The 17,086-nt window shown below is 40.0% G+C and overlaps 1 protein-coding gene across 1 annotated transcript; it reads left to right on the top strand.

Moving 5' to 3' along the window:
• The first annotated feature begins 7,010 nt into the window (after nucleotides 1-7,010).
• On the top strand, nucleotides 7,011-13,729 carry LOC138322337 (uncharacterized). The gene is made up of 5 exons (XM_069266374.1): nucleotides 7,011-7,472; nucleotides 7,507-7,641; nucleotides 7,688-7,921; nucleotides 8,254-10,092; nucleotides 13,679-13,729. Exons 1-5 carry the CDS (start codon nucleotides 7,011-7,013, stop codon nucleotides 13,727-13,729), a joined length of 2,721 nt encoding a protein of 906 aa, XP_069122475.1.
• The last annotated feature ends 3,357 nt before the right edge of the window (nucleotides 13,730-17,086 follow it).

Below are 17,086 nucleotides of genomic sequence, written 5' to 3'. Positions count from 1 at the left end.
GCTGTTACCCAGCTGATGGAGCATGCATGTAGCGCCAACAAAAATGGCCGGAAGATAGCCATCGTGGATTTTGATATGTCTCAATTTTAATATGATCATGACTCCCTTTGTGAGCCCAATTCTGTATTTGCAATATATACAGTTATCTGCCCTTGCGGGTAGATATTGATTGTGACGTCACGTATTTACAAGCATAACGTCGTTATTTTCAGAGAAAAATAAATAAATAAACAAAATAATGACGTCACAATGAATAACTATCCGCAAGGGAGGTAATTATTTAAGCATTGAACGTTCAATGCTTATATTTACATTTGGTTACAATTTTATGATGAAATCCCAAGGGATTTTGCATCTTTAACCACTTCTGTGCCAAAGACGTCGGAATTGGTGTTCCCACATCAGATTTCAATGCAATTCATCTGATAAAAAGTTCGCTTGATTTGAAATATCGCAACATATATCTTATTATGTAGCGAATACGTATACTTCAATATCTGTTTCCATTCCGCTTAGTTACGCAGGGACGTGGGGATTATTAACATCTTATAGTGTCCATAGGTCAATATCAGATGTTTTAGGGCATATGTAGATAAAAATCGATAAAAACTGTACTGTTCAGTCGCTAACTCCTTTTACTTGTGAAAGTCATCTAGGTTTACTAGGGTAGTACAAATATATATATACGTCATAATCAAGTTAATTAAGCTAGACTGGGTCTACCTGGATTTGGTTTCATGGACATAAACACGTACATATGTTGCACAGGATAAAATCAATGCGTATTTTGATTCTTAATAAGAGTTTTTTGTGCCTGGAAAATGTCAATTCGAGTTTAGAAACGTTACATTGAATTTTGATGACGAGCTTTTGTTAAAATAACTCGGAAGAGGGATAATCAACACTTATACAGGAACAGAGCAACATGACAAACAGGAGGTGACATTTAATAAGGAATGTACATGATTCTTACTTTACTTTAAAATGGCGGGGAACAATTTGAATATCATGATTTACATATCTGTGCCAGTAGGGAACACGTCCTTGGATATTGAGCACACACGTATATATGATCTACATTTTGTATTCATCTCATAGAGAATACTTGACAATTATTAATTTGTTTAACAGTATTTTTATAAAAATGTGTAGTGATGCAGGAGGGTTCCAGAAATACTGTGTACTCTTATTTTCGAAGGAGGATATTTTCGCAATATCGCGGGACATTGCTTAGGTCGGAAAATTTTTATACCCTTATAGACAAGTCGTGAAATCTTAAAACCGCAAAAAATTAATTATGAAGTTTTGACCCGTGAAAATAACCGGCCATATCATGGTAGTTGAAAGAGGATCGATTTTTTTCATCTTACCTCGAATCGGTTATTATTGGAAAAAAATACGGAGTCGCCCTTCTAAATACGTGCACTTTTTGTTTTGTTTTCGGTTTTCCTATAGAAAAAAGACCAATTAAATGGATTAAGACAAAACTTATAAACAGTATTTTTATAAACAACTTATTTTCTTATAGAATAAAAAATAACTATATTTTGTTGAATGAAGAAGATTATTAAAGTGATTGACCAGTAATTCCAAGTGATTGACCAGTAATTCCAAGTGATTGACCAGTAATTCTTCTACATAGCTATACAATAACAAAATGACCAAACCACAGAATAGTTACTCCCATTTAGTGTTGGATAAATTTTGTTGTGATAAATTGAAACTTGTTCAAATACTTGTATGCATCCCGTAGATCAATCAAGGGATCGAAATGATATCGAGTTTCAAATATAGGTGATTATTGCACAAGGTTGCTTTAAAGGCCCACTACCTTTCCGAAACGGCTTTTAATTTTTAAAATGGGAATATAAAACGATATCGATAATTTTGTAGAGTCGCAAAAGTTATTAACTTACCGTTAATACTACACGTATCATCACCTTCTGAACAATTTGATTAAAATAAATAAAATTTTAAAGGCCCACTACCTTTCCGGAACGCGGGTCGTCTTATGTTTCCCGCCGTCGTCCTAAATACCGCGCGGTAGTTGATTATCACTACGTCAGACGGCAAAACAGCGAAATGACTCTCCACCGTTATCATATATTACACAGAAAATCTTGCAGATGTTTGGTGTTGTAAGCTCATCTTAGGCCATCGGTATATATTTTCTTATGTTATTAATGTTTTTAAGAAACCTTTATGTTTTGCTCCCGAAAAGTAGTGGGCCTTGCTTGCCTAAAGCCATAATATACATGTATCATACCGGTTGTTCATTTTAGAACGGAAAAACAATAATTTTAGAAACGATCGGTCTTTTGCATCACGTGACCATTGTTATTACATCACGTATATCTTTCGCTAACCGGTGAACAGTTTGTATATCAAACGCTTAGGTAAGTTTAGCTTAAAGAGTAAATTAGTGTGATTCATCCTATTTGATTATTCACTGACTAGATTTACCATTTTGCTTCTTATACTGTATATCATCCTCGATACTCCAGTGGTTCCGATCACTTACGATCTCTACACCCCTGGACTATCTCATAGTAAAATTGGAGACAACAGAACTTAGTCCTTTGAAGTACATCAAAAGAGCCGTATAACGGAACACTGTGGTCGAATGTGTGGCTTTGAAGTTGGGCGTCGCTTCAAAGGAAATTTTTGCTGGCCTATGATTGGTCAAATGTTTTCCGCTGAGCTGCCTCCAATTTTACTATGAGATACTCCAGGGGTGTGGAGATCGAGAATGACTGTACATGTAACCCTTGTCAATACTAGCCGCAATATACCGCTCGGCTAGAGAGAACTTCTCTTAAGCTCGATCGGTTGAGCGTCAGACTGGAATCCAGAGGTCCCGAGTTCGATCCCTGGCAGGGGCAGTGATTAACGTTATTAAAAATTCTGCACCCTGTTACATACATATCCTTTAAAGTGAATAGTCGGGCAAAGAAAACCAGTCTAAATGCGTTCATTGGCCTTTCAAAAGTTCTCACATATTAATACGACGGTCAAGTTCTGCTTAGTTTCCCAGTTCTGACCATTAAAGTAAAGAAAATTTGAAAGCATTGAAAGCGAGGCTGCGTGGAAATTTAACCACGGACATAGTGAGCCGGGAAGACGTTTTAGAACTTCCATACTTTAAATTAATTTCTTCGTACGCAGACAGATTTTGACGAGAGATTGTATTTTTCCATTTCGTAAGAAATTATACTGGATACATTCACATCATTTTTACCGACTTTAGCCATCCTTGCCCGACTGTTCACTTTAAACAAGCATACATGTATGTACGAAACTTAACATGAGGACCAAAATAAGTCCAAGGTTATTTTCGGAGTCTGCATGCAATACAGGATTATTAATTGATTGGGGTATGCTTTTTATGTAAGCATATAAAACATTACCGCTGATCGTTTAGTCCGATATTTTAGAAATGCTGAAAATGTTTTGTCCCCCCAATCTAAACTGCAGACTATATTGATTTTGGTCCATATCTAATGTCTTATGCACGTATAGATTATTTTTTAAGCTATTAGTTTCGCCAACTACAAACATGATTACGACGTAGATATAAGGCGGTCACCCACCTGTATCTGTGTCTAAACACCACAGGACTTTTATAAGAATATCCGACACTGGTCAGCTGTTCACATTGTTTCTGTGTATTTTCGGTAACGTACACATGTTACACCAATCCTATCAGTTATAATAAATGTCTGAAGCAGTTATGTTTATGTATGTATACCGTGCGTCGTTATAGTGTATTATGTTATCCTGCGAAAACGTCATTTGACGTCATTCCATCACCAATAGATACAATAGTCCCGCACAAACGTTATCGGGTATCACGTGGTACGTGAATGAGTCACATTGTAAAGAGGGGGAAGCTCTGCTCTCCATACGTATGTGTTAGACATCTATAACTTAAATAAAAATGTAAGATAGCATGCTTACGGTACAAAATCGTCAGAAATCACAAAAAATAAGTTCGAAGTCAAATGGTTTAAATGTTGTTTAATTATCATGCGATATGCATCCACCTGAATACATTGTAAAGTGGATTTTGACAGAGTTGACATGCGATACTAATATTCAAGATCTAGAAACGGATGATGGTTGAATTATTATCCCTTTGCAGCTAATATTCAATCATATACTGTATAATTATATAATCAGTACAGCAAAAAGTTAATTGCAAAAAGAAATTGGTGCAACTATAACAGAAATTTATGACGATTAACAAAGATGCGAAGTCAGAAAAGGTAGTGAATTCATAAGGGAGTGTAAGAACACTGGTTCGCTGAAAGTTGTTGTTATGCTGTCTAGTAAAAGCATTTAAAATGACATGTAACTAACTTAAATTTATCGTACGAATTTTTCTTATCATGTCAGCAAAATGATAATAGAGCATTCCGGTATAACGTTGGAAATGGACCCTCGTTGAAAACTGACCTCGGGTACCCCAAAAATCGTTGAAAACGGAACATTAAGCGCACTTTTTACACCGACCCGTTGAAAATGGATCTCGTTGAAAGGTGACCCCATAAGAACTCGGTTTTTTTTATTACGTAACCCAACTTTCCCGATGACTGACCTCAGTCGACTATCTGTCTATCATGCTTCGGAAAAAATGAATGCCAAAATTCCATGTCTTTATTTTTATCAAAGAGCCAAAATTAGTTTTTTTTTCATTTTTATCGATTTTTTACGATATTATGAGAAAATAAGTGCAGGAATTAGCAAAACGTTGTCGGACAAATGCATTAGTTTGGTTTGGTTTATTTTCGCTTTATGTCCTATTAACAGTCAGGGTCATTTCAGGACGTGCCAGGTTCAGGAGGTAGGGGAAAGCTAGAATACCTAAAGAAAAAACCACACCACACCACACACCACAAAACACCAAATAACAATACCACAACACACAACAACACCACAACAACATCATACGACAACACAACAAACAACATCACATACACAACAAAACATTATACAACAACACAACAACACAACACACAACACCACCACAACACACAACAACACAACAACAATGCAATGCACAATGACATAACAACACCATACAACAACACAACACATCAACATACAACACAACATCATACAAAAACACAACACAACAACATAACACACACAACAAAACATTATACAACAACACCACGACACACAACAACACAACAACAATGCAAAACACAATGACACAACAACAACATACAACAACACAACACATCAACATACAACACAACATCATACAAAAACACAACACAACAACATAACACACACAACAAAACATTATACAACAACACACAACAACACCACAACACACACCACAACAATACACAACACACAACAACGCAACAACAACGCAATACACAATGACACAACACACAACACCATACGACAACACAACACATCAACATACAACACAACAGCACAACTCAACATCACGCAGCACAACAAAACATTACACAGCACAACAAAACATCACACAACAACACACACAACGCAACCACACAACACAACCACAAAATACGACAACACAACACCTCACAACCACAGAACATCGCACAATTCAACAAAACACAATCAACACATGACACAACAACATACCAAAAACACACAACAACACACAACACAACACCACACAGTCACACAACACTACAACACCACACTACACAATATTAAACAACACAACAACACCACAAAACCCAACAACACACTAAAACACATCACACAAAAACAACATACAACCCAACAACACACAACACTAACAATAAATTAAATGAATTTTCGTGATCGCTGGCACGACAATTGTGACGTCACAATGATAATGACGTCATAATAAGCGCTTGAAGTTCATAGAGTAAATGTATGCAAACTGCGCTTAGTAAGGTTACATAGAGGTACTGCAGTGAACATGTAAATATATTTCTGTAATATGCAAAGACGGAATATATTTAGTTATACTTATTGAATTTTTGAATCGATCCGTCAAAAACATTAACGACAGGCATGTGACGTCACTGTTAAAATGACGTCATAATCAAAATTCAAGTATGACGTCACACGATTGTCTCGGTAACGTCAAATCTCAAATCCGATTCAGATTCAGATTCTTTATTACTTACAGTGGCTTGTTGTCGATTCGTTTTCTCTGCTCTATATGAATAATGACGTACACTGAAATGCATTTTCCAATTAAATCATTTGCTCAAGTCATAAACTCGATAATACCTATATAATTTATTCTATTAAAAATGTAATTAATATTTACCTAAAGAAATTCAGTTATTTACAATAAGCTTTAAAGACAGTTTTCATAATAAGAATAAAGGAGAACTTTCCTCCCAAATTCATGTAGTTCCAATATTGTCTATCGCGTATGTATTCATTGAGTATAATTATGTAGCTGAACATTAATTATTTAACAATGTTTTGTATACTTTGAAGTTTCATTATTTGTATACTAATAAGATAATATCAATATGCCCTGAACAACATGGGAAGGCGTCAGGTTTTAGACAGACACACCCCAATAGTACCAGGGCCGTTTTCGATTATACGGTTTGACTGGTTGGATCTAGTTGTTCGTTTATTAATTAAAGACGGACCTGATGATTTTATATTGTTTTCAGACGAGCCTTGACAAAGCCCTCACAGGCCTGTATCAAAAACTGCAGGTCCGTCAGGATTTATACTTGAAATAATGGCTTTAACCAATGGTCGAACCGGTTGTTCCGAATAAACGAGAACGGCCCTGGGTATTGGTGACGTAGGTTCGATCCTACCACAACCCTTTATATGAGTATTGGATTGACCCAGTCCTGATACACATTATAGACATATCATCACGGACTGTGATAGGGGCATTCTGCAGCTCCAACACGATGACTCTGGTAGTGTTAGTATTGGGGAGCGTTCTACCCCTCGTCTTGGGGAGTATGGTGATACCAAATGAAATACATCACACCAGTGTGGCACAAACCGACACCGATATGGCATCATCAGAAACCGAAATGGCACCAACAGAAACCGATGTGGAAACATCAGAAACTGATATGGCACCATGTGAAACCGAAGTGACACCATCAGAAACGGAAGTGGCATCAACAGAACCCGAGGACGCACCATCAGAAACCGAAGTTGCATCATCAGAAACCGAAATGATACCTTCAGAAACCGTCGCGGTACCATCAGAAACCGAAATGATACCTTCAGAAACCGAAGCGGTACCATCAGAAACCGAAGTGGTACCATCAGAAACCGAAGTTGTACCTTCAGAAACCGAAGTGGTACCTTCAGAAACCGAAGTTACACCTTCAGAAACCGAAGTTGCACCATCAGAAACCGAAGTGGCACCATCAGAAACCGAAGTGGTACCTTCAGAAACCGAAGTGGCACCATCAGAAACCGAAGTGGTACCATCAGAAACCGAAGTGGCACCATCAGAACCCGAAGTGGCACCATCAGAAACCGATGTGGAAACATCAGAAAACTGATATGGCACCATGTGAAACCGAAGTGGCACAATCAGAAACCGAAGTGGTACCTTCAGAAACTGAAGTGGTACCATCAGAAACCGAAGTGGTACCTTCAGAAACCGAAGTGATACCATCGGAAACCGAAGTGGTACCCGAAGCGGCACCATCAGAAACCGAAGTTGCACCATCAGAAACCGAAGTCAGAAACCGAAGTGGCACCATCAGAAACCGAAGTGCCGCCAACAGAACCCGAAGTGGCACCATCAGAAACCGAAGTGGCACCATCAGAAACCGAAGTGGCACCTTCAGAAACCGAAGTGGTACCATCAGAAACCGAAGTGGTACCATCAGAAACCGAAGTGGCACCATCAGAACCCGAAGTGGCACCATCAGAACCCGAAGTAGCACCATCAGAAACCGAAGTGGTACACTTCAGAAACCGAAGTGACTGAAGAGTGGTACCATCAGAAACCGAAGTGATACCATCGGAAACCGAAGTGGTACCTACAGAAACCGAAGTGGCACCATCAGAAACCGAAGTAGTACCATCAGAAACCGAAGTGGTACCATCAGAAACCGAAGTGGCACCATCAGAAACCGAAGTTGCACCATCAGAAACCGAAGTGATACCATCAGAAACCGAAGTTGCACCATCAGAAACCGAAGTGTGCATGACCTTCAGAAAACTGAAGAAGTGATGCACCATCACCATCAGAAATTGAAGTGGTACCATTAGAAACCGAAGTGATACCTTCAGAAACTGAAGTGGTACCATTCAGAAACTGAAGTGGTACCATCAGAAACCGAAGTGGTACCTTCAGAAACTGAAGTGGTACCATCAGAAACCGAAGTGATACCATCGGAAACCGAAGTGGTACCTTCAGAAACCGAAGTGATACCATCGGAAACCGAAGTGGTACCTTCAGAAACCGAAGTGGTTCCATCAGAAACCGAAGTGGTACCATCAGAAACCGAAGTGGTACCTTCTGAAACCGAAGTTGCACCATCAGAAACCGATGTCGCACCATCAGAAACAGAAATGGTACCATTAGAAACCGAAGTGATTCCTTCAGAATCCGAAGTTGCACCATCAGAAACCGAAGTGGTACCTTCAGAAATTGAAGTGGCACCATCACAAACCGAAGTGGCACCATCACAAACAGAGGTGATACCATCAGAAACCGAAGTTGCACCATCGGAAACCGAAGTGGTACCTTCAGAAACCGAAATGGTACCTTCAGAAACCGAAGTGGTACCATTAGAAACCGAAGTGGCACCATCAGAAATCGAAGAAGTACCATCGGAAACCGAAGTGGTACCATCAGAACCCGAAGTGGCACCATCAGAAACCGAAGTTGCACCATCAGAACCCGAAGTGGCACCATCAGAAACCGAAGTGGCACCATCAGAACCTGAAGTGGCACCATCAGAACCCGAAGTGATACCTTCAGAATCCGAAGTTGCACCATCAGAAACCGAAGTGGCACCATCAGAAACCGAAGTTGCACCATCAGAAACCGAAGTGGTACCTTCAGAATCCGAAGTGGCACCTTCAGAATCCGAAGTGGCACCATCACAAACCGATGTGGCACCATCAGAAACCGAAGTGGTACCTTCAGAATCCGAAATTGCACCTTCAGAAACCGAAGTGGCACCATCACAGACCGAAGTGGCACCATCACAAACAGAAGTGATACCATCAGAAACCGAAGTTGCACCATCGGAAACCGAAGTGGTACCTTCAGAAACCGAAATGGTACCTTCAGAAACCGAAGTGGTACCATTAGAAACCGAAGTGGCACCATCAGAAATCGAAGTAGTACCATCGGAAACCGAAGTGGTACCATCAGAACCCGAAGTGGCACCATCAGAAACCGAAGTTGCACCATCAGAAACCGAAGTTGCACCATCGGAAACCGAAGTGGTACCTTCAGAAACCGAAATGGTACCTTCAGAAACCGAAGTGGTACCATTAGAAACCGAAGTGGCACCATCAGAAATCGAAGTAGTACCATCGGAAACCGAAGTGGTACCATCAGAACCCGAAGTGGCACCATCAGAACCCGAAGTTGCACCATTAGAACCCGAAATGGCACCATCAGAAACCGAAGTGGCACCATCAGAAACCGAAGTGGCACCATCAGAACCTGAAGTGGCACCATCAGAAACCGAAGTGGCATCACCAGAAACCGAAGTGGCACCATCAGAAACCGAAGTTACACCATCAGAAACCGAAGTTACACCATCAGAAACCGAAGTGGTACCACCAGAAACCGATTTTGCACCATCAGAAACCGAAGTTGCAGCAGTAAATGGAAGCATGAAAGTATGGTACAATGGTGTCGAGTTCGAACCTGGTGTTAGGATAATCTCGGGGGTTGTTGAAGCACTTAACGTCATTGGTGTGTCAATGTGTTTACGGAGGTGTCAGCTGTACGGGATTCATTGTTCATTAGTTACCTACGATACGGACACCTTACATTGTATTCTCGGCCGAAATACTGCCACCCTCGCCAAGGCAACGTCCAGCGTCCTCACCAGCTCGTCCACTCTGCCGTCAAATGTTCACTGGTGCGGAAAAACGGATAAAATACAGGTAAAACAAGGTCACAGCAAAATTTTCTGTCGCTTAGCAATAGATAGACATAGTTACAGAAAAAAATGTTTATCGCTTAGCAACAGACAGACATAATTACAGAAGAAATTGTTTGTCGCTTAGCAACAGGTAGGCATAGGTACATGAGAAATGTTCTGATGAATGGCAACAGGTACTGCTAGGAATAGATACAAGAGAGACGTTCTGTCGCTTAGCAACAGGTAGGGATAGTAGATACAGTCTTAAACTTAATGTTGAATCAAATTGATTTTGTTTGTTTATTGTTTGAGATAATTGCTCTCTGAATGAAACATATAAATATATATAGATAATCAGATACACCATAGTAATTGCGTTCGTTATTGTGGAACAGAATATGTATAGTTGCTAACATCCCAGGACGGTCGCTATTATAATCGGTCGCTTTGACTTCAAAAATGAATTGTCATAAGAACAATGCGTCAAGCTTTCCTATCATTGCTTCCTAATAAATAATGCTGTATGGTAGCCTTCTTAGCTTTTTGGGAAGCTAATACTTGTTTATCATTAGAAACGGCATATAATGCCTTCTATATAATATTATAACTACGAATTTAGATCACAAAGATATACCTGATCCTCGTTCCCCGGCGCGCGCCGTACAATAGTGCGGACATGGAGTATCGACAATCGAGCAACTTATGCGTGTGAAGGTTTTGTTAACTACCCTATAGTTGAATATTCCTTGCAGTCATTTCGCATGAACGTGACTTTTTTTAGTAATCTGTGTGTTTGACATTTTGTCACCCCTTTTTTTCGGTAGTTCATTACCGTATCTAATAGGGTATTCACAGACTACCAATTGACTCAGACTACATAACAGTCACGCTCCCCTCCGACCACAGTAATGTGTTACAGAAGATGGTGGTGACTGTCGAGAGTAGTACATGTATAATTATCGGAAGTATGATGTGCGGATTATGTCCCTGGTAGATAGAGCGATTTACCCTTGACTATGATATGGGAACTATGTGGGTGGCGGGTAGTAGGATAACCGAGCCCCCCCCCCATGAGATTATAAGATAGTACTGTCCACATTATCGATGTCCCTGTGATAAGATAAACGGTAGTAGGAGGATTTCACCGGAGTCCTGCTTATAACTGTGTCGGTGACGGGCGGGCTATCGAGGATTTTACCTGTGATAAGATTACTATTATTTACCTATGGCGATGATATGGATAATTATGTTGGGGGCGGGTTAGGAGGATTTACCCTTGAGAGTGATCGGAATTATCCGGTATGGAGTATCGAGGATGTAACTATTGGGGCCGATAAGAGGATTTACTGGAGATTGTGAATTCTATAGGTTTGTTCTACACAGTTGGTAATATGTCGCGGTGTATTTTACCCGCTGATGATCGCGTGAACTTTTTAGTAATGAAAGGATTACGTTATTACTGCTTTTTAGTGTTGTGCTGATTTAGAGGATTTACCGACCGATATTTTTTTACGTGTGGCTTCAATTTCTTTAACGGTCCTAGCAATGATGATGATGGGAATTACTGTTGGGCGGACGGTATGTAGAGTAGAGGATTTACCTGGAGATGATGTGGGAATTATGTGGGGGCGGTAGTAGAGGATTTACCTGGAGATGATGTGGGAATTATTTGTAAGGGGCGGTAGTAGAAGGATTTAGTAGAGGTATTTACCTGGAGATGATGTGGGAATTATGTGGGGGCGGTAGTAGAGGATTTACCTGGAATGATGTGGGAATTATGTGGGGGCGGTAGTAGAGGATTTACCTGGAGATGATGTGGGAATTATGTGTAGAGGATTTACCTGGAGATGGAGGGCGGTAGTAGAGGATTTACCTGGAGATGATGTGGAATTATGTGGGGGCGGTAGTAGAGGATTTACCTGGAGATGATGTGGGAATTATGTGGGGGCGGTAGTAGAGGATTTACCCTGGAGATGATGTGGGAATTATGTGGGGGCGGTAGTAGAGGATTTACCCGGAGATGTTGTGGGAATTATGTGGGGGCGGTAGTAGAGGATTTACCCGGAGATGATGTGGGAATTATGTGGGGGCGGTAGTAGAGGATTTACCTGTAGATGATGTGGGAATTATGTGGGGCGGTAGTAGAGGATTTACCTGTAGATGATGTGGGAATTATGTGGGGGCGGTAGTAGAGGATTTACCCGGAGATGATGTGGGAATTATGTGGGGGCGGTAGTAGAGGATTTACCTGTAGATGATGTGGGAATTATGTGGGGGCGGTAGTAGAGGATTTACCTGTAGATGATGTGGGAATTATGTGGGGGCGGTAGTAGAGGATTTACCTGGAGATGATGTGGGAATTATGGGGCGGTAGTAGAGGATTTATGAGATGGGGAATTATGTGGGGCGGTAGTAGAGGATTTACCTGAGATGATGTGGGAATTATGTGGGGGCGGTAGTAGAGGATTTACCTGTAGATGACGTGGGAATTATGTGGGGGCGGTAGTAGAGGATTTACCTGTAGATGATGTGGGAATTATGTGGGGGCGGTAGTAGAGGATTCACCTGGAGATGTTGTTGGAATTATGTGGGGGCGGTAGTTGAGGATTTACCCGGAAATGGCATGGAAATAGATTTACCAGGAGATGATGAGGAAATAAATTTACCCACAAAGGAAATGATGCATGGGTGGTTGTGTATAAGTCTAGATCAAAGAAACCCACCGACGAAAGGCATTTTCCGATATGGACATACACAATGTACATTGCCGCCCATCCAACCTCATAAAATGTTTCTATTGTCCAATTACAAACATGAATATTAACAAATGTACAAATACAGTACAATGAATTCGGAACACATTTAAATTGTGCGAAGAAACTGGATGACACAAAAGAATAGAAAACTTTACATAACACTAAATAGAAATTCAAATACCATTATATTTCTAACCGTGATTTTTGTTCTTTTGCATTTTTGTAACATCTATGACATTTCGGTTTTGAAATACATGTTTTGTATTATTATTTCTGCAGCAAATCTTTCTTGAAAAGTTTACTACACAGAACTTTTCTATCAAAAACTGCATTAAAATATTAATCCCTGATTGTTGGTTGTCCGCATTTAAACTCCCATCCTCGATACTCCAGGAGTTACTATCACTGTCGTAACAACTGGTCTATGTCATAGGCCGTTTTCGTTTATTCGGAACAACCGGTTCAACCGTTCGACCGTTTGAGTCAATATTTCATGTATGTTTGAGTCAATATTTCATGTATAAATTCTGACGGACATGCAGTTTTTGATACAGGTCTGTGAGGGCTTTGTCAAGGCTCGTCTGAAAACAATATAAAATCACCAGGTCCGTTTTTAATTCATAAACGAACAACATGGTCAAACCAGTCAAACCGTATAATCGAAAACGGCCATGGTAAACATGCGGCAGTTTAGGAGAAAATAAACCTGGCCAATCACAGGTCTGTAGAGATTTTATTTGAAGATCACTATATCTTAGAATTAGTTACAGATTATATAATCATGGACCCACCAGAGTGTCCTAAGACCATTTTTAGATTATGTAATATGTAACTAATTCTCATGTCTTACAGAGAAAGCGAACACCAACGTCAACGCCATACAGTCAGTGTGGCGTTATTTAATTGTTCTGATGTACGTCAAAGGACCTGTTCATCTGTTGTCGCAAACAGAACCTCTATTTTTTGCTTTGACACACTATCGCATTGGCCACCCTAGTCCGCTAAACCTGCCTAATATTATTAGTCTTTTTTAATTTAAAAAAAAAAAACAAATCAAGTCATGTTCTGAATACAGGTTCATTGTTTCTTTTCTGAAGGAATTCGAATATGTACCTCTTATTTCCCTATTGGGCCCCCGCCCTCCTGTCCCCGGGGGGTCAGAGCCAAAATTTATACAAATTTCTGTTCCCCTTCCCCAAGGATATTTGTGGCCAAATTTGGTTACAATCCATGCAGAACTCTAGGACAAGTAGCGATTTATAGGATTTACCTCTATTTCCCCTATTGGGCTCCGCCCCTCCTGCCCCCAGGGGGGTCAGAGCCAAAATTTATACAATTTCTGTTCCCCTTCTCCCAAGATGTTTGTGGCCAAAATTTGGTTACAATCCATGCAGAACTCTAGGACAAGTAGCGATTTTATAGGATTAACCTCTATTTCCCTATATTGGCCCCACGCCCCACCCCCTCCTGCCCCCGGGGGTCAGGCCAATATTTATACAAGTTCTTCCCCCATTCCCCCAAGGATGTTTGTGGTCAAATTTGGTTACAATCCATGAAGAACTCTAGGACAAGTAGCATTTTATAGGACTTACCTCTATTTCCCCTATTGGGACCCCGCCCCTCCTGCCCCCAGGGGGTCAGAGCCAAAATTTATACAAGTTCTGTTCCCCTTCCCCCAAGGATGTTTGTGGCCAAATTTTGGTTACAATCCATGCAGAACTCTAGGACAAGTAGCGATTTATAGGATTTACCTCTATTTCCCCTATTGGGCCCCGCCCCTTCTGCCCCGGGGGGTCAGAGCCAAAATTTATACAAGTTCTGTTCCCCTTCCCTCAAGGATGTTTGTGACCAAATGTGGGTTACAATCCATGCAGAACTCTAACAAGTAGCGTTTTATAGGATTTACCTTTATTTTTCCCTATTGGGCCCCGCCCCTCAAAAAAAAAAAAAAAACACCCTAATAATATAGGCAGGTTTAGCGGACTATGTCCACCCCGCCACGCGATAGTGATCCAGTTGGCCAAGGGAAGAGCAGTACCACGCGACAACATTAATGTGTCTGTGGCCATTTTCGTTTATTCGGAACAACCGTTTCGACCGTTGGTTAAAGTAATTATTTCAAGTATAAATCCTGACGGACCTGCATTTTTTATACAGGCTTGCGAGGGCTTTGTCAATGCACGTCTGAAAACAATACGAAATCACCAGGTCCGTCTTTTATTAATAAACGAACAACTAGGTCCAACCAGTCAAACCTATAATCGAAAACGGCCTAAGTGTTTGTCGGTATGGTGATTGTCGGTCTTCGCGTATATGTTGCACTGTCGCGACAGAGTGACATGACCGTAATCAAAGCCACCATAGTTCAGTGCAGGTCCGTCAGGATATATACTTGAAATAGCGACTTTAACAAACGATCAAACCGGTTGTTCCGAATAAATGAAAACGGTCCACGTTTTAATAGTAAATATTGGTGATGTGTCCTTCAAGCTTAGCGCTAGAGGTAACTTACATGTAATTTCCTTTGTGCCATATGCATGCTGTTAAAGATATCGGCACTGGGTCCATTACAACATCTATCCACAGGAACATGGCAAGATTTTTCACCCAATATGGATTATTATAATATTTATTATAGTGATAAAATAAGGTAAAAAATATCTCTAAAAGGATACTCCTATTAACAGTTTTAGTGTCACATCTCCATTTATTCATTGTTGAATAAAAAGTCAAGAGTGAAAGACGCTCAAGGCCCGGTCCCACTGAAGAGCGGATTAATTACGGATGAATTTAGTTTACAAATTTTGGCCGTTCTTTGTCATCCGCAACAAAATTGGCTAAAAATACAAATTTTCAAGTATAAATTACGGATATGTTAATAACATTCTGCGAATCTATTACGAACAAATGCGGATATTTCACAAATAAAAACGAATACGATAACGGATGCTCTCCCGTGAGGGGTAAATCGGTAAGATTATCGAACAATGCGGATACGTAACAAACAATTACGAAGATATAACGCATATATTGAGAAAACAGATCGGAAGTATTGCGATTGTTACGGAAATATTACGAATCTATTAATAATGCATTGCGCAGATGTAGCGGAAAGAACGGTTGTATTGCGCATGTTGGGCATCTGAATTACGGTAGGAAAAGAAGCGCGCTCGGGCCTTTCGATATCGCTTTTTACAACAACACGACTGCAACAAAGATAAGCAAGCTGCAACTTAATTTCATCCTACATCCTACAGATACAAAGAATGTCAAGTCTGCTTCAAATTCAAATCAAAGCAAAAAACTTTTTCTTTTCTGTCTTTGAATTAGTTTCATGACTTGAACAATTTGATTGATATGTTGTTGGATACCATTGTTATGTTGCATTGGTATTGTTGTTGAGGACCCATTATTACACCTGTACTTCTCGACGGACAGGAAATAATAGACAAATATGTCGATTTTTGCCATATTTTTACAGTAGTTTTGGTTTACGCAACACGTTTGTTATACATTCGCAAATTATTCTCAAATCAAATGCAAAACAGACGCAATACAAACGCTAAACTCAATATACATTCGCTACAAAATTAGTTTTGATTCGTGATGTCAACGTGATAAGTACGCTATATATATTCGTTTTACACACTGTCCCAGTTCGCTATAAAGCCGCAAAACCCTGTCAGTTGCGGATATGAACGAATAACAGCGGATATACAGCGCATATAATAAGCATGTATTGAGTATATATTGCGAGCGAATAGCGTATCTAATGCATATGATTTCCGCAATCAAAAATTTGTGCAGTTCAAAAATCCTGGGAACGAAAAAACACGCCATTGCGGATAGTTACGGACGTGTGTGGATGTTGGGCGACAGATATAAGTACGATTTACGCTTATTGCGTATGTTCAGCGAATATCAGCCAATTTTGTGCACGATGCATTCTCAAATCTTTCTAAACGCCAGTGGGACCGGGCCTTAATGTTTAATAATCATTTTATAGATACATGTACAGTGGAAATATAGGAGCTATTGCATCTGAACTTGACAACATTAATTTTGTTTGCAAATCTCTACCTACCGGCCATATTGTTTTTGCCGATTTAACCCTAAACACACTTTTTTCCCTAAAACACACGCATATACATAGACATCCTAGGCCGTTTTCGTTTATTCGGAACAACCGGTTCGACCATTTGTTAAAGTCATTATTTCACGTATAAATCTTGACTGACCTGCAGTTTTTGATACAGGCCT

The sequence above is a fragment of the Argopecten irradians genome, chromosome 4 (genome assembly GCF_041381155.1).
Source record: "Argopecten irradians isolate NY chromosome 4, Ai_NY, whole genome shotgun sequence".
NCBI lineage: Eukaryota > Metazoa > Mollusca > Bivalvia > Pectinida > Pectinidae > Argopecten > Argopecten irradians.
This window is presented reverse-complemented; position numbering and strand designations above follow the sequence as displayed.